The sequence below is a fragment of the Salvelinus fontinalis genome, chromosome 35 (assembly GCF_029448725.1).
Source record: "Salvelinus fontinalis isolate EN_2023a chromosome 35, ASM2944872v1, whole genome shotgun sequence".
NCBI lineage: Eukaryota > Metazoa > Chordata > Actinopteri > Salmoniformes > Salmonidae > Salvelinus > Salvelinus fontinalis.
Genome location: NC_074699.1, coordinates 40,039,876 through 40,057,906, shown reverse-complemented (window position 1 = coordinate 40,057,906; position 18,031 = coordinate 40,039,876). Strand labels below are relative to the sequence as shown.

Below are 18,031 nucleotides of genomic sequence, written 5' to 3'. Positions count from 1 at the left end.
TAGTCAAAAGTAGTGCACCATTGTCCCTATAGGCTTTAGTCAAAAGTAGTGCACCATTGGCCCTATAGGCTTTAGTCAAAAGTAGTGCACCATTGTCCCTATAAGCCTTAGTCAAAAGTAGTGCACCATTGGCCCTATAGGCTTTAGTCAAAAGTAGTGCACCATTGGCTCTATAGGCCTTAGTCAAAAGTAGTGCACCATTGTCCCTATAGGCCTTAGTCAAAAGTAGTGCACCATTGTCCTATAGGCCTTAGTCAAAAGTAGTGCACCATTGTCCTATAGGCTTTAGTCAAAAGTAGTTCACCATTGTCCTATAGGCCTTAGTCAAAAGTAGTTCACCATTGTCCTATAGGCCTTAGTCAAAAGTAGTTCACCATTGTCCTATAGGCCTTAGTCAAAAGTAGTTTACCATTGTCCTATAAGCCTTAGTCAAAAGTAGTTCACCATTGTCCTATAAGCCTTAGTCAAAAGTAGTGCACCATTGTCCTATAGGCCTTAGTCAAAAGTAGTGCACCATTGTCTTTTTAAAACAGAAAAGGAATCAGTACCTTGGCCAGCTGCTGCTCGGAGGCGAACCCCAGTCCGAACACGGTGTTGGCTCTGCTGTCAGCCCATTGGCCAAACTTCTGGGAGGTCTTGGTGAAGGTCATGTTGGGGGTGATGGTGCTGTTGATGATCACCTGAAGGGAGACAGGAAATGACACCTTAGTAGGAGATGCGGTGGTGCCTTCTGGAGCAGCTTGAGGAGGTTAGTGCCTTGCTCAAGGGCACAACGGAAATACCTGGAGCAGCTTGAGGGGTACGTGCCTTGCTCAAGGGCACAACGGAAATACCTGGAGCAGCTTGAGGGGTACGTGCTTTGCTGGGCCACTGGGACATGGAAAAGGGTCAAGCACAAACAGTTTGGGAAACCTCAGTGGGCCACAGTTTTGCACCTGGGGTGTAATAATCATCAGTCCAAACACTAAAACAAGAGTTTCTATTGGACAAATTCAGGTAGATCCCTCCCTATTTCATTTCATTGACGAAACGTTTTGCAACAGAATAAGCCCCTGAAGTCGAGGATTTCAGTTTCAGTTTCCTGTTTGTTGTTGTTGACACAAGCCACAACTTATTTTGTTCTCAGTACATCTAAAATAATCTTCTTTTAGAAGTGAAGCTTACCATTTAGCTTATACAATACAACTCTGGCCAAAGATCAAGCCCTTATTCAGCATCAGAAATCAAAGTGAAATAACTAAATTGTTTTTTTGGCAAAAAAAACTCAAATAAACCCCACTTCTGCTAACAGTCTCCTTCCCTTCTGAACTCCAGAGAAAGGAAGAAACATTTCCATTTCCATAATGACACAATGACAAGAGAAAGAGCTTGAGGCTTTATGTAATCTGAAGAGGAACAGAGTAATATCAGGACAATTAGATTGGTTTCCTTCTGAGTCTCTGCCGCACGCTCTCACACACACACACACACACACACACACACACACACACACACACACACACACCCTGCCTCCAACTATGTCCAGTATGCACGTATCCACACAGCCCACTGACCCCTATAAATGGTCATTACGACTCCCAAGTCCGTATCCCAAAAGGCACCCTATTCCCTATATAGTGCACTACTTTAGACCAGGGCCCTTAGGACCATTTAGGAGGCAGTCTATCATTAGGTCTGTTAAACAGCTACTAGTATAACAGCTGGACTACACTGTAACTGACAAGGCCTGCGTCCCAAATGACTCCCTATTCCCTACATAGTGCACTACTTTAGACCAGAGTTCTATAGGGCTCTGGTCAACAGTAGTGCACTATATAGGGTATAGGGCTCTGGTCTATAGTAGTACCACTATATAGGGAATAGGGCTCTGGTCTATAGTAGTACCACTATATAGGGAATAGGGCTCTGGTCTATAGTAGTACCACTATATAGGGAATAGGGCTCTGGTCTATAGTAGTACCACTATATAGGGCTCTGGTCTATAGTAGTACCACTATATAGGGAATAGGGCTCTGGTCTATAGTAGTACCACTATATAGGGAATAGGGCTCTGGTCTATAGTAGTACCACTATATAGGGAATAGGACTCTGGTCTATAGTAGTACCACTATATAGGGTATAGGGCTCTGGTCTATAGTAGTACCACTATATAGGGAATAGGGCTCTGGTCTATAGTAGTGCACTATATAGGGAATAGGGCTCTGGTCTATAGTAGTACCACTATATAGGGAATAGGGCTCTGGTCTATAGTAGTACCACTATATAGGGTATAGGGCTCTGGTCTATAGTAGTACCACTATATAGGGAATAGGGCTCTGGTCTATAGTAGTACCACTATATAGGGAATAGGGCTCTGGTCTATAGTAGTACCACTATATAGGGAATAGGGCTCTGGTCTATAGTAGTACCACTATATAGGGAATGGGGCTCTGGTCTATAGTAGTACCACTATATAGGGAATAGGGCTCTGGTCTATAGTAGTACCACTATATAGGGAATAGGACTCTGGTCTATAGTAGTACCACTATATAGGGAATAGGGCTCTGGTCTATAGTAGTACCACTATATAGGGAATAGGGTTCTATTTGGGACGTGGTCTGTAATAGACAGTGTTTCCGGGAGAGAAGTGAGTCACTGAGACTGTGATATGGTAAGGAGAGTGATTGATGAAACTGATACAGACATGGATAATCTACTGGTAAGGAGAAAGGTCCTAGGGTATGACAACACAGACACCTCCAGAGTTGTGGACTCGAGTCACATGACTTGGACTTGAGTCTGACTCGAGTCACACATTCGATGACTTGAGACTGAACTTGGAGACTCGGGACTCGACTTTGACTTGAGACTGATGACTTGAAATTCTGTGGCCAGGTTTTGTAACATTTTGTCACTCATTTTGTGGCACACAGTCTCCAAGGATTACTCTCCACGTAGCCCGAGATATCAGCCGCTGCATTGCACATTGCAAAAAAAAAATACTAAACGTGCAACAGATTGACTAGTGAAACGCACAGTCGGCCCTCTGATTGGACCAGCAAACTGTCAATCAATACAGGTCAGGTGACCTAGCGCAGTGCTTCTCAACGTGGGTCACGAGTATGAAACTGAATGGGAATTTTTTATCCATATTTTAATTGTCTACAGATACCACACACACCTTAGTCTATTTGATCTGGTTTCCTACGGTACTGCACCAAGTTACTGTCTAAAAAAACAACTCATCTGTGCTTCAGAATCAACTTGTTGTGCGTCTTGACTGTTGACCAAGGACCATCAGCTTCAGCTGCTCAAAGGTGGGCGAGCAGACCCAGACGACTCTCCAGACAGCAGACCCAGACGAGTCTCCAGACAGCAGACCCAGACGAGTCTCCAGATCCAGACGAGTTTCCAGACAGCAGACCCAGACGAGTCTCCAGACAGCAGACCCAGATGAGTCTACAGATCCAGACGAGTCTCCAGACAGCAGACCCAGACGAGTCTCCAGACAGCAGATCCAGATGAGTCTCCAGACAGCAGACCCAGATGAGTCTCCAGACAGCAGACCCAGATGAGTCTCCAGATCCAGACGAGTCTCCAGACAGCAGATCCAGACGAGTCTCCAGACAGCAGATCCAGACAGCAGATCCAGACGAGTCTCCAGACAGCAGATCCAGATGAGTCTCCAGATCCAGACGAGTCTCCAGACAGCAGATCCAGATGAGTCTCCAGATCCAGACGAGTCTCCAGACAGCAGATCCAGACGAGTCTCCAGACCCAGATGAGTGTCCAGATCCAGACGAGTCTCCAGACAGCAGATCCAGACGAGTCTCCAGAGAGCAGATCCAGACGAGTCTCCAGAGAGCAGATCCAGACGAGTCTCCAGACAGCAGATCCAGACGAGTCTCCAGACAGCAGATCCAGACGAGTCTCCAGACAGCAGATCCAGACGAGTCTCCAGACAGCAGATCCAGACGAGTCTCCAGACAGCAGATCCAGACGAGTCTCCAGACAGCAGATCCAGACGAGTCTCCAGACAGCAGATCCAGACGAGTCTCCAGACAGCAGATCCAGACGAGTCTCCAGACAGCAGATCCAGACGAGTCTCCAGACAGCAGATCCAGACGAGTCTCCAGACAGCAGATCCAGATGAGTCTCCAGATCCAGACGAGTCTCCAGACAGCAGACCCAGATGAGTCTCCAGACAGCAGATCCAGACGAGTCTCCAGACAGCAGATCCAGACGAGTCTCCAGACAGCAGATCCAGATGAGTCTCCAGATCCAGATGAGTCTCCAGACCCAGATGAGTCTCCAGACAGCAGATCCAGATGAGTCTCCAGACCCAGATGAGTCTCCAGACAGCAGATCCAGACAAGTCTCCAGACAGCAGATCCAGATGAGTCTCCAGACAGCAGATCCAGATGAGTCTCCAGATCCAGACGAGTCTCCAGACAGCAGACCCAGATGAGTCTCCAGACAGCAGATCCAGATGAGTCTCCAGACCCAGATGAGTCTCCAGACAGCAGATCCAGATGAGTCTCCAGAGAGCAGATCCAGACGAGTCTCCAGACCCAGATGAGTGTCCAGATCCAGACGAGTCTCCAGACGAGTCTCCAGACAGCAGATCCAGATGAGTCTCCAGAGAGCAGATCCAGACGAGTCTCCAGACAGCAGATCCAGACGAGTCTCCAGACAGCAGATCCAGATGAGTCTCCAGATCCAGACGAGTCTCCAGACAGCAGATCCAGATGAGTCTCCAGACCCAGATGAGTCTCCAGACAGCAGATCCAGATGAGTCTCCAGAGAGCAGATCCAGACGAGTCTCCAGACCCAGATGAGTGTCCAGATCCAGACGAGTCTCCAGACGAGTCTCCAGACAGCAGATCCAGATGAGTCTCCAGAGAGCAGATCCAGACGAGTCTCCAGACAGCAGATCCAGACGAGTCTCCAGACAGCAGATCCAGATGAGTCTCCAGATCCAGACGAGTCTCCAGACAGCAGACCCAGATGAGTCTCCAGACAGCAGATCCAGATGAGTCTCCAGACCCAGATGAGTCTCCAGACAGCAGATCCAGATGAGTCTCCAGATCCAGATGAGTCTCCAGACCCAGACGAGTCTCCAGACCCAGACGAGTCTCCAGACAGCAGATCCAGATGAGTCTCCAGACCCAGATGAGTCTCCAGACAGCAGATCCAGATGAGTCTCCAGAGAGCAGATCCAGATGAGTCTCCAGATCCAGATGAGTCTCCAGACCCAGACGAGTCTCCAGACAGCAGACACAGATGAGTCTCCAGACAGCAGACACAGATGAGTCTCCAGACAGCAGATCCAGATGAGTCTCCAGACCCAGATGAGTCTCCAGACAGCAGATCCAGATGAGTCTCCAGACCCAGATGAGTCTCCAGACAGCAGATCCAGATGAGTCTCCAGATCCAGATGAGTCTCCAGACCCAGACGAGTCTCCAGACCCAGACGAGTCTCCAGACAGCAGATCCAGATGAGTCTCCAGACCCAGATGAGTCTCCAGACAGCAGATCCAGATGAGTCTCCAGAGAGCAGATCCAGATGAGTCTCCAGATCCAGATGAGTCTCCAGACCCAGACGAGTCTCCAGACAGCAGACACAGATGAGTCTCCAGACAGCAGATCCAGATGAGTCTCCAGACCCAGATGAGTCTCCAGACAGCAGATCCAGATGAGTCTCCAGACCCAGATGAGTCTCCAGACAGCAGATCCAGATGAGTCTCCAGACCCAGATGAGTCTCCAGACAGCAGATCCAGACGAGTCTCCAGATCCAGATGAGTCTCCAGACAGCAGATCCAGACGAGTCTCCAGACCCAGATGAGTCTCCAGACAGCAGATCCAGACGAGTCTCCAGACAGTAGATCCAGCAGCTCGTTTCGTTTTCTCCAATAGGCCTACGTTTAAATGACCCGTCTATAAAGACAGTTATCCATACCGTTTATCAATCCACTACGGACACATCTTGGCCAGAACGATAACGTTAGTCTACCCGGCTATTTCACTGATCAGGTTCATATTTCAGACAGACCTAGTTTGGCTGGTTACTGGCTGTATGTCTGAAGAAAGCAGTAACATCACAGCCTTTAATATGATAGGATGAAGATGTAACATTCTGGGGAATTTATTCTGCTATTTGTGAGGAAGAAAGGGGCTTCCCAAGTTGGCAATGAGCTGCAGGCAGGCAGGTAGGTAGGTAGGTAGGTAGGCAGGCAGGCAGGCAGGCAGGTAGGTAGGTAGGCAGGCAGGCAGGCAGGCAGGCAGGCCCTCCAAAGTGACAGGCAACGAGCTGCAGGCAGGCAGGCAGGCCCTCCAAAGTGACAGGCAACGAGCTGCAGGCAGGCAGGCAGGCCCTCCAAAGTGACAGGCAACGAGCTGCAGGCAGGCAGGCAGGCAGGCAGGTAGGCAGGCAGGCCCTCCAAAGTGACAGGCAACGAGCTGCAGGCAGGCAGGCAGGCAGGCAGGTAGGCAGGCAGGCCCTCCAAAGTGACAGGCAACGAGCTGCAGGCAGGCAGGCAGGCCCTCCAAAGTGACAGGCAACGAGCTGCAGGCAGGCAGGCAGGCCCTCCAAAGTGACAGGCAACGAGCTGCAGGCAGGCAGGCAGGCCCTCCAAAGTGACAGGCAACGAGCTGCAGGCAGGCAGGCAGGCAGGCCCTCCAAAGTGACAGGCAACGAGCTGCAGGCAGGCAGGCAGGCAGGCAGGCCCTCCAAAGTGACAGGCAACGAGCTGCAGGCAGGCAGGCAGGCCCTCCAAAGTGACAGGCAACGAGCTGCAGGCAGGCAGGCAGGCAGGCAGGCAGGCCCTCCAAAGTGACAGGCAACGAGCTGCAGGCAGGCAGGCAGGCAGGCAGGCAGGCGGGCCCTCCAAAGTGACAGGCAACGAGCTGCAGGCAGGCAGGCAGGCAGGCCCTCCAAAGTGACAGGCAACGAGCTGCAGGCAGGCAGGCAGGCAGGCCCTCCAAAGTGACAGGCAACGAGCTGCAGGCAGGCAGGCAGGCCCTCCAAAGTGACAGGCAACGAGCTGCAGGCAGGCAGGCAGGCCCTCCAAAGTGACAGGCAACGAGCTGCAGGCAGGCAGGCAGGCAGGCCCTCCAAAGTGACAGGCAACGAGCTGCAGGCAGGCAGGCAGGCAGGCCCTCCAAAGTGACAGGCAACGAGCTGCAGGCAGGCAGGCAGGCAGGCCCTCCAAAGTGACAGGCAACGAGCTGCAGGCAGGCAGGCAGGCAGGCCCTCCAAAGTGACAGGCAACGAGCTGCAGGCAGGCAGGCAGGCAGGCCCTCCAAAGTGACAGGCAACGAGCTGCAGGCAGGCAGGCAGGCAGGCCGGCCCTCCAAAGTGACAGGCAACGAGCTGCAGGCAGGCAGGCAGGCAGGCCCTCCAAAGTGACAGGCAACGAGCTGCAGGCAGGCAGGCAGGCAGGCCCTCCAAAGTGACAGGCAACGAGCTGCAGGCAGGCAGGCAGGCCCTCCAAAGTGACAGGCAACGAGCTGCAGGCAGGCAGGCAGGCAGGCCCTCCAAAGTGACAGGCAACGAGCTGCAGGCAGGCAGGCAGGCAGGCCCTCCAAAGTGACAGGCAACGAGCTGCAGGCAGGCAGGCAGGCAGGCCCTCCAAAGTGACAGGCAACGAGCTGCAGGCAGGCAGGCAGGCAGGCCCTCCAAAGTGACAGGCAACGAGCTGCAGGCAGGCAGGCAGGCAGGCCCTCCAAAGTGACAGGCAACGAGCTGCAGGCAGGCAGGCAGGCAGGCCGGCCCTCCAAAGTGACAGGCAACGAGCTGCAGGCAGGCAGGCAGGCAGGCCCTCCAAAGTGACAGGCAACGAGCTGCAGGCAGGCAGGCAGGCAGGCCCTCCAAAGTGACAGGCAACGAGCTGCAGGCAGGCAGGCAGGCCCTCCAAAGTGACAGGCAACGAGCTGCAGGCAGGCAGGCAGGCCCTCCAAAGTGACAGGCAACGAGCTGCAGGCAGGCAGGCAGGCAGGCCCTCCAAAGTGACAGGCAACGAGCTGCAGGCAGGCAGGCAGGCCCTCCAAAGTGACAGGCAACGAGCTGCAGGCAGGCAGGCAGGCCCTCCAAAGTGACAGGCAACGAGCTGCAGGCAGGCAGGCAGGCAGGCCCTCCAAAGTGACAGGCAACGAGCTGCAGGCAGGCAAGTTGCAGACAGACCGTGCTTTCCTTGTCTTTTAATCTCCACTGCATACAGGTAAGGTAGGGCGTATTATCCTGTTGGACCCCAGAGAAGTGACATGATATCCCTCGTTGATATTGACTTTCATCTCAAAATGTAGGGTGTAAAAGGCAGTTTACGTCGGTGGCTTGCAGTTTGAAAATGCGTCACTGTTTTAGGGCTGCAATGACAGGCTACATTTGGGCAGCGATTGTGCACCGAGGTCATGACCCACCCCTTTCGGGGTAAGGGGGGGGGGGGGGGTTGCAGGTCAAAAAGTTTGAGAACAACAGAGCTAGCGAACAGCTTGCGGATTTACAGCTATAGGATCCAGTGCAGCACAAATGTCAATTGTAGGGAGAGAGGATTGGCATAGTAAATATGCAGCTCCAAAAACTGTTTGGGGATCCAGAATATGAAGCTGTTTACCTTGAAGCTCAGCAGCAATGAGGCATCGATGACTAGAACAGACTGAATGAAACAGACTGAATGAAAATGTCCATCCCTGATAGAAGACCGTTCACCGGGAACAACGGTTGAGTCTTCAGTCTGTCTAAGATCTCTCTGACATGTCATGGTTGTATGTGTTAATGTAACTCACTGGAGTAGTCTGCCTCAGTTATTCACACTGTGACAAACCTGATCAAACACATCCAGAGAGAGAGAAGCAATGAGGCATCGATGACTAGAACAGACTGGTCTTCAGTATGAAACGGATATGAAGCTGTTTACCTTGAAGCTCAGCAGCAATGAGGCATCGATGACTAGAACGGATGTGAAGCTGCATTTGGGATTTGTTCAAATGTATTGTGACATCATCAAAATATGTTATAGACAAAATAATGAAAATGTCTGTCTGGTAGCATCAATAAATAGACAGAGATGTGTAGTTTAATGTCTGTCTGGTAGCATCAATAAATAGACAGAGATGTGTAGTTTAATGTCTGTCTGGTAGCATCAATAAATAGACAGATGTGTAGTTTAATGTCTGTCTGGTAGCATCAATAAATAGACAGAGATGTGTAGTTTAATGTCTGTCTGGTAGCATCAATAAATAGACAGAGATGTGTAGTTTAATGTCTGTCTGGTAGCATCAATAAATAGACAGATGTGTAGTTTAATGTCTGTCTGGTAGCATCAATAAATAGACAGAGATGTGTAGTTTAATGTCTGTCTGGTAGCATCAATAAATAGACAGAGATGTGTAGTTTAATGTCTGTCTGGTAGCATCAATAAATAGACAGATGTGTAGTTTAATGTCTGTCTGGTAGCATCAATAAATAGACAGAGATGTGTAGTTTAATGTCTGTCTGGTAGCATCAATAAATAGACAGAGATGTGTAGTTTAATGTCTGTCTGGTAGCATCAATAAATAGACAGATGTGTAGTTTAATGTCTGTCTGGTAGCATCAATAAATAAACAGATGTGTAGTTTAATGTCTGTCTGGTAGCATCAATAAATAGACAGATGTGTAGTTTAATGTCTGTCTGGTAGCATCAATAAATAGACAGAGATGTGTAGTTTAATGTCTGTCTGGTAGCATCAATAAATAGACAGATGTGTAGTTTAATGTCTGTCTGGTAGCATCAATAAATAGACAAAGATGTGTAATTGAACAAGGTATTGAATGTGTCGTTTTTTTACTTGAAAAAACGTACGACTTGGACTTGACTCGAGACTCAAACCGTTCTAGTTGGGACTCGACTTGAGACTCTGACCTTGTGACTGGAATAATAGTCACTTGGTCCCACCTCTGGAAACCTCCACATGAACTGGAATAATATCACACACACACACACACTCCTAAACAAAGAAAACATTATCTGTCTCACTCACTCACCTCGCTCTCTGTCTCGCTCTCTGTCTCACTCACTCACCTCGCTCTCTGTCTCGCTCTCTGTCTCGCTCTCTGTCTCGCTCTCTGTCTCGCTCTCTGTCTCGCTCTCTGTCTCGCTCTCTGTCTCGCTCTCTGTCTCGCTCTCTGTCTCGCTCTCTGTCTCGCTCTCTGTCTCGCTCTCTGTCTCTGAGCAGCACAGAGAACTGATCCCAACAATTAAGAGACAACACAAGACATGTTAATTGCTATGCACCCTTGGTCTCATAGCAACATGGCCCTGCTCCAGAATTAGGACTAGGAATAACTGACAACCGCTCTCCTCCTCTCATTCTTCCTCTACCTCCTCCTCTCTCATCTTCCTCCCCCTCTCTCCCTTCTCTCATTCTTCCTCTTCTCTCCCTCCCTCCCTCCCTCCCTCCCTCCCTCCCCATTATCACCCGTCTCCCTCTTTCCCCTCCATCTCTTCCTCAACCCCCATCTCTACCCCTCATCCTCCTGTCTCTCTCTACCTCTGCCTCCTGCCTCCTGCCTCATCCTCCTGCCTCTCCCTCATCCTCCTGCCTCTCCCTCATCCTCCTGCCTCTCCCTCATCCTCCTGCCTCTCCCTCATCCTCCTGCCTCTCCCTCATCCTCCTGCCTCACCCTCATCCTCCTGCCTCACCCTCATCCTCCTGCCTCTCCCTCATCCTCCTGCCTCTCCCTCATCCTCCTGTCTCTCTCTACCCCTGCCTCTTGCCTCCTGCTCCTGCCTCTCTCTACCCCTGCCTCTTGCCTCCTGCCTCATCCTCCTGCCTCTCCCTCCTTTTTATATTTCCCTCACCACCCCATCTCCCTCTCTGCCGAGGAGCTAGCACTTATCTTTTTTTTCCAGAGCTCAGACCTCACACCCTCACACCTCACTGAGAGCTCAGAACACTGTCCAAATAAGACATGCATGACAAATCCCCAGAGCGGTGTATTTCCAATAAAAGGCTCTGTAAAACACTACGCCAGACAAGAAAACTAGAAGAGACGGGGAGAGTTAGACAACAACCTTTACTGACATGCTTTAGACACACAGCTCAGCTTGTTGTCAAGGTTATCTAGAGGTGACTGTTGCTAGGGGTCGAGGAAGACTTCTCTGAGAGGTCAAAGAATTTGAAGTTCGCATGTATGTTTTCTAAGCATGCACACAACCATCCTCCCCCCTCCAACCCTCGCCCTGCTATCCTCCAACCCTCGCCCTCCTATCCTCCAATCCTCGCCCCCCTATCCTCCAACCCTCGCCCCGCTATCCTCCAACCCTCGCCCCGCTATCCTCCAACCCTCGCCCCGCTATCCTCCAACCCTCGCCCCTCCATCCTCCAACCCTCGCCCCGCTATCCTCCAACCCTCGCCCCGCTATCCTCCAACCCTCGCCCCGCTATCCTCCAATCCTCGCCCTCCTATCCTCCAAACTTCGCCCCTCCTATCCTCCAATCCTCGCCCTCCTATCCTCCAACCCTCGCCCCGCTATCCTCCAACCCTCGCCCCGCTATCCTCCAACCCTCGCCCCGCTATCCTCCAACCCTCGCCCCTCCTATCCTCCAACCCTCGCCCCTCCTATCCTCCAACCCTCGCCCCTCCTATCCTCCAACCCTCGCCCCCCTATCCTCCAACCCTCGCCCCGCTATCCTCCAACCCTCGCCCCGCTATCCTCCAACCCTCGCCCCGCTATCCTCCAACCCTCGCCCCGCTATCCTCCAACCCTCGCCCCGCTATCCTCCAACCCTCGCCCCCCTATCCTCGCCCTCCTATCCTCCAATCCTCGCCCTCCTATCCTCCAATCCTCGCCCTCCTATCCTCCAATCCTCGCCCTCCTATCCTCCAACCCTCGCCCTCCTATCCACCAACCCTCGCCCTCCTATCCTCCAACCCTCGCCCTCCTATCCTCCAATCCTCGCCCTCCTATCCACCAACCCTCGCCCTCCTATCCACCAACCCTCGCCCTCCTATCCACCAACCCTCGCCCTCCTATCCTCCAACCCTCGTCCTCCTATCCACCAACCCTCGCCCTCCTATCCACCAACCCTCGCCCTCCTATCCACCAACCCTCGCCCTCCTATCCACCAACCCTCGCCCTCCTATCCTCCTATCCCTCCCTCCTATCCTCCAACCCTCGCCCTCCTATCCACCAACCCTCGCCCTCCTATCCTCCAATCCTCGCCCTCCTATCCACCAACCCTCGCCCTCCTATCCACCAACCCTCGCCCTCCTATCCTTCTATCCCTCCCTCCTATCCTCCAATCCTCGCCCTGCTATCCTCCAATCCTCGCCCTGCTATCCTCCAATCCTCGCCCTGCTATCCTCCAATCCTCGCCCTGCTATCCTCCAATCCTCGCCCTGCTATCCTCCAATCCTCGCCCTGCTATCCTCCAATCCTCGACCGTCCTATCCTTCTATCCTCCTATCCTTCTATCCTCCTATCCTTCTATCCTCCACCCTTCTATCCTCCACCCTTCTATCCTCCACCCTTCTATCCTCCACCCTTCTATCCTCCACCCTTCTATCCTCCACCCTTCTAACCTCCACCCTTCTAACCTCCACCCTTCTAACCTCCTCCTCCTCCTCCTAACTTCCCCCACCCCTTCTATTCTCCCCCTCATATCCTCCCGCCTTTCTATCCTCCCCCTCCAAACCCCTTCTAGCCTCCACCCCTTTTATCCAGCATTACTGCACTGTTGGATCTAGAAACACCAGCATTACTGCACTGTTGGAGATAGAAACACCAGCATTACTGCACTGTTGGAGATAGAAACACCAGCATTACTGCACTGTTGGAGATAGAAACACCAGCATTACTGCACTGTTGGAGATAGAAACACCAGCATTACCGCACTGTTGGAGCTAGAAACACCAGCATTACCGCACTGTTGGAGCTAGAAACACCAGCATTACCGAACTGTTGGAGCTAGAAACACCAGCATTACCGCACTGTTGGAGCTAGAAACACCAGCATTACCGCACTGTTGGATCTAGAAACACCAGCATTACCGCACTGTTGGAGCTAGAAACACCAGCATTACCGCACTGTTGGAGCTAGAAACACCAGCATTACCGCACTGTTGGAGCTAGAAACACCAGCATTACCGCACTGTTGGAGCTAGAAACACCAGCATTACTGCACTGTTGGAGCTAGAAACACCAGCATTACTGCACTGTTGGAGCTAGAAACACCAGCATTACTGCACTGTTGGAGCTAGAAACACCAGCATTACTGCACTGTTGGAGCTAGAAACACCAGCATTACTGCACTGTTGGAGCTAGAAACACCAGCATTACCGCACTGTTGGAGCTAGAAACACCAGCATTACCGCACTGTTGGAGCTAGAAACACCAGCATTACCGCACTGTTGGAGCTAGAAACACCAGCATTACTGCACTGTTGGAGCTAGAAACACCAGCATTACTGCACTGTTGGAGCTAGAAACACCAGCATTACTGCACTGTTGGAGCTAGAAACACCAGCATTACTGCACTGTTGGAGCTAGAAACACCAGCATTACTGCACTGTTGGAGCTAGAAACACCAGCATTACTGCACTGTTGGAGCTAGAAACACCAGCATTACTGCACTGTTGGAGCTAGAAACACCAGCGTTACTGCACTGTTGGAGCTAGAAACACCAGCATTACTGCACTGTTGGAGCTAGAAACACCAGCATTACTGCACTGTTGGAGCTAGAAACACCAGCATTACTGCACTGTTGGAGCTAGAAACACCAGCATTACTACACTGTTGGAGCTAGAAACACCAGCATTACTGAACTGTTGGAGCTAGAAACACCAGCATTACTACACTGTTGGAGCTAGAAACACCAGCGTTACTGAACTGTTGGAGCTAGAAACACCAGCGTTACTGAACTGTTGGAGCTAGAAACACCAGCGTTACTGAACTGTTGGAGCTAGAAACACCAGCATTAGTGCACTGTTGGAGCTAGAAACACCAGCATTACTGCACTGTTGGAGCTAGAAACACCAGCATTTCTACACTGTTGGAGCTAGAAACACCAGCATTACTACACTGTTGGAGCTAGAAACACCAGCATTACTACACTGTTGGAGCTAGAAACACCAGCGTTACTACACTGTTGGAGCTAGAAACACCAGCGTTACTACACTGTTGGAGCTAGAAACACCAGCATTACTGCACTGTTGGAGCTAGAAACACCAGCATTACTGCACTGTTGGAGCTAGAAACACCAGCATTACTGCACTGTTGGAGCTAGAAACACCAGCGTTACTGCACTGTTGGAGCTAGAAACACCAGCGTTACTACACTGTTGGAGCTAGAAACACCAGCATTACCGCACTGTTGGAGCTAGAAACACCAGCATTACTACACTGTTGGAGCTAGAAACACCAGCATTACTGAACTGTTGGAGATAGAAACACCAGCATTCTACACTGTTGGAGCTAGAAACACCAGCATTACTGCACTGTTGGAGCTAGAAACACCAGCATTACTGAACTGTTGGAGCTAGAAACACCAGCATTACTGAACTGTTGGAGCTAGAAACACCAGCATTCTACACTGTTGGAGCTAGAAACACCAGCATTACTGCACTGTTGGAGCTAGAAACACCAGCATTACTGAACTGTTGGAGCTAGAAACACCAGCATTACTGCACTGTTGGAGCTAGAAACACCAGCATTATAAATTATTATTCAGTGCAAGAGGTCTCACTACAGTCCCTGGTTCGAATCTAGGCTGTATCACATCCGGACGTGATTGGGAGTCCCATTTTGCGGCGCACAATTGGCCCAGCATCGTCCAGGTTTTAGCCGGAGTAGGCCGTCTTTGTAAATAAGAATTTGTTCTTAACTGACTTGCCTCGTTAAATAAAGGTTAAACAAAAAAAATAAAATAGATACGCGACCAATAAAATGTGATTTTGAAGTAGTGCACTAAATAGGGAATCGGGCGCCATGTGGGACTCATCCCTGATAGAAGACCGTTCACCGGGAACAACGGTTGAGTCTTCAGTCTGTCTAAGATCTCTCTGACATGTCATGGTTGTATGTGTTAATGTAACTCACTGGAGTAGTCTGCCTCAGTTATTCACACTGTGACAAACCTGATCAAACACATCCAGAGAGAGAGAACACACTCCTATCTTAGTTTCTCATTTCAACCTAGTAGAGAGGCTATCTAAGAGAGATACAGTATTAACTTATTCCCAAATCTGAAATCACGCACCCACCCACCCACAGAGACAGAGACAGAGACAGAGAAAGACAAAGGGAGAGAGAGAAAGAGAGATTGGTGAGTGTGTCAAGTCTCCACCCCACATTAGCATGGTGATGACTCAAACCCTGTTCATCCTCTTCATATGAAGGGATGAGAAGAGGAAGAGGAGGAGGCAGACAGAGAGAAGTGGAAGAGGAGGAGGAGGGAGACAGAGAGAAGAGGGAGAGGAGGGGGGAGACAGAAGAGGAAGAGGAGGAGGGAGACAGAGAGAAGAGGGAGAGGAGGAGGGAGACAGAGAGAAAAGGAAGAGGAGAGGGAGACAGAGAGAAGAGGAAGAGGAGGAGGGAGACAGAGAGAAGAGGAAGAGGGAGACAGAGAGGAGGGAGACAGAGAGAAGAGGAAGAGGAGGAGGGAGACAGAGAGAAGAGGAAGAGGAGGAGGGAGACAGAGAGAAGAGGGAAATAAAAAGGAAAGAGACGGAACATGGAAACAGAGAATGAGGAAGAGAGAATATGAACTCTGCCAGTCATGTGACGTGTAGGATAAATCAGCCAGGAGGATATAATCCACTTTACACCACTACACACACACACACACACACACACACACACACACACACACACACACACACACACACACACACACACACCTCTCAGCGTTCCACTGAGATCTCTAAACAGCTTATTGATCTCAGTAGCTGTACCTGGAGGTTGTCGCTTGGGTGTGTGTTTGCCAGTTACTAGGAAATGGAAAACGGGTTGGTGTTGGTAGTGAAGACGATCCGCAACCCAAATGGCAACCTATTCACTACAGAGTGCACATCTGACAGGGCCCTAAAGTAGGGGTGTATGTAGGCAATAGGGTGGCATTGGGACGCAGCAGCAGCATGTTAAATGAAGCAGGTCTCAGGAGGATAGTGGCACCAGCAGTGATCTGATGTCATCAACAACACCCTCCTAGCTTAACCTCCCTACACGGTTGAAATGAGAAACTAACTCAGAGACACAGTAGTAACTTCTTCCCTGATCTAACATCACCCACAGAGACAGAGAGAGACACAGTAGAGACTTCTTCCCTGATCTAACATCACCCACAGAGACAGAGAGACACAGTAGTGACTTCTTCCCTGATCTAACATCACCCACAGAGACAGAGAGAGACACAGTAGTAACTTCTTCCCTGATCTAACATCACCCACAGAGACAGAGAGAGACACAGTAGAGACTTCTTCCCTGATCTAACATCACCCACAGAGACAGAGAGAGACACTAGTGACTTCTTCCCTGATCTAACATCACCCACAGAGACAGAGAGAGACACAGTAGTGACTTCTTCCCTGATCTAACATCACCCACAGAGACAGAGAGAGACACAGTAGAGACTTCTTCCCTGATCTAACATCACCCACAGAGACAGAGAGAGACACAGTAGTGACTTCTTCCCTGATCTAACATCACCCACAGAGACAGAGAGACACACAGTAGTGACTTCTTCCCTGATCTAACATCACCCACAGAGACAGAGAGACAGAGAGACACAGTAGTGACTTCTTCCCTGATCTAAAATCACCCACAGAGACAGAGAGAGACACAGTAGTGACTTCTTCCCTGATCTAACATCACCCACAGAGACAGAGAGACACACAGTAGTGACTTCTTCCCTGATCTAACATCACCCACAGAGACAGAGAGACAGAGAGACACAGTAGTGACTTCTTCCCTGATCTAACATCACCCACAGAGACAGAGAGAGACACAGTAGTGACTTCTTCCCTGATCTAACATCACCCACAGAGACAGAAACACAGTAGTGACTTCTTCCCTGATCTAACATCACCCACAGAGACAGAGAGAGACACAGTAGAGACTTCTTCCCTGATCTAACATCACCCACAGAGACAGAGAGAGACACAGTAGTGACTTCTTCCCTGATCTAAAATCACCCACAGAGACAGAGAGACAGAGAGACACAGTAGTGACTTCTTCCCTGATCTAAAATCACCCACAGAGACAGAGAGAGACACAGTAGTGACTTCTTCCCTGATCTAACATCACCCACAGAGACAGAGAGACACACAGTAGTGACTTCTTCCCTGATCTAACATCACCCACAGAGACAGAGAGACAGAGAGACACAGTAGTGACTTCTTCCCTGATCTAACATCACCCACAGAGACAGAGAGAGACACAGTAGTGACTTCTTCCCTGATCTAACATCACCCACAGAGACAGAGAGAAACACAGTAGTGACTTCTTCCCTGATCTAACATGACCCACAGAGACAGAGAGACACAGTAGTGACTTCTTCCCTGATCTAACATCACCCACAGAGACAGAGAGAGACACAGTAGTGACTTCTTCCCTGATCTAAAATCACCCACAGAGACAGAGAGAGACACACAGAGAGCTGTGTAACCTGGTAACTCATTGAAACCAGCAGACTGTGTAACCTGGTAACTCATTGAAACCAGCAGACTGTGTAACCTGGTAACTCATTAAAACCAGCACTGTGTAACCTGGTAACTCATTGAAACCAGCAGACTGTGTAACCTGGTAACTCATTGAAACCAGCAGACTGTGTAACCTGGTAACTCATTGAAACCAGCAGACTGTGTAACCTGGTAACTTATGGAAACCAGCAGACTGTGTAACCTGGTAACTTATTGAAACCAGCAGACTGTGTAACCTGGTAACTCATTGAAACCAGCAGACTGTGTAACCTGGTAACTCATTGAAACCAGCAGACTGTGTAACCTGGTAACTCATTGAAACCAGCAGACTGTGTAACCTGGTAACTCATTGAAACCAGCAGACTGTGTAACCT

General features: G+C 50.3%; 2 protein-coding genes across 3 annotated transcripts in view; one reads left to right on the top strand and one right to left on the bottom strand.

Annotated features, from left to right (window-relative positions):
- Positions 1–18,031, bottom strand: part of LOC129834853 (homer protein homolog 2-like) — a 72,587-nt gene that overhangs the window by 41,959 nt on the left and 12,597 nt on the right. For both annotated transcript variants that reach the window (XM_055900180.1, XM_055900181.1), the window contains exon 2: positions 549–680. In XM_055900180.1, coding sequence (XP_055756155.1) covers positions 549–650 — 102 coding nt within the window. In that variant the 5' untranslated portion in view covers positions 651–680. The remainder of the gene's footprint in view (positions 1–548; positions 681–18,031) is intronic.
- On the top strand, positions 11,167–12,594 carry LOC129834948 (uncharacterized). Its single transcript, XM_055900318.1, has one exon. It carries the CDS (start codon positions 11,167–11,169, stop codon positions 12,592–12,594), a length of 1,428 nt encoding a protein of 475 aa, XP_055756293.1.

What these genes read in the sequence shown, in the direction of transcription:
- LOC129834948 (XM_055900318.1), top strand. Translation starts at nt 11,167, where the DNA reads ATGCACACAACCATCCTCCCCCCTCCAACCCTCGCCCTGCTATCCTCC.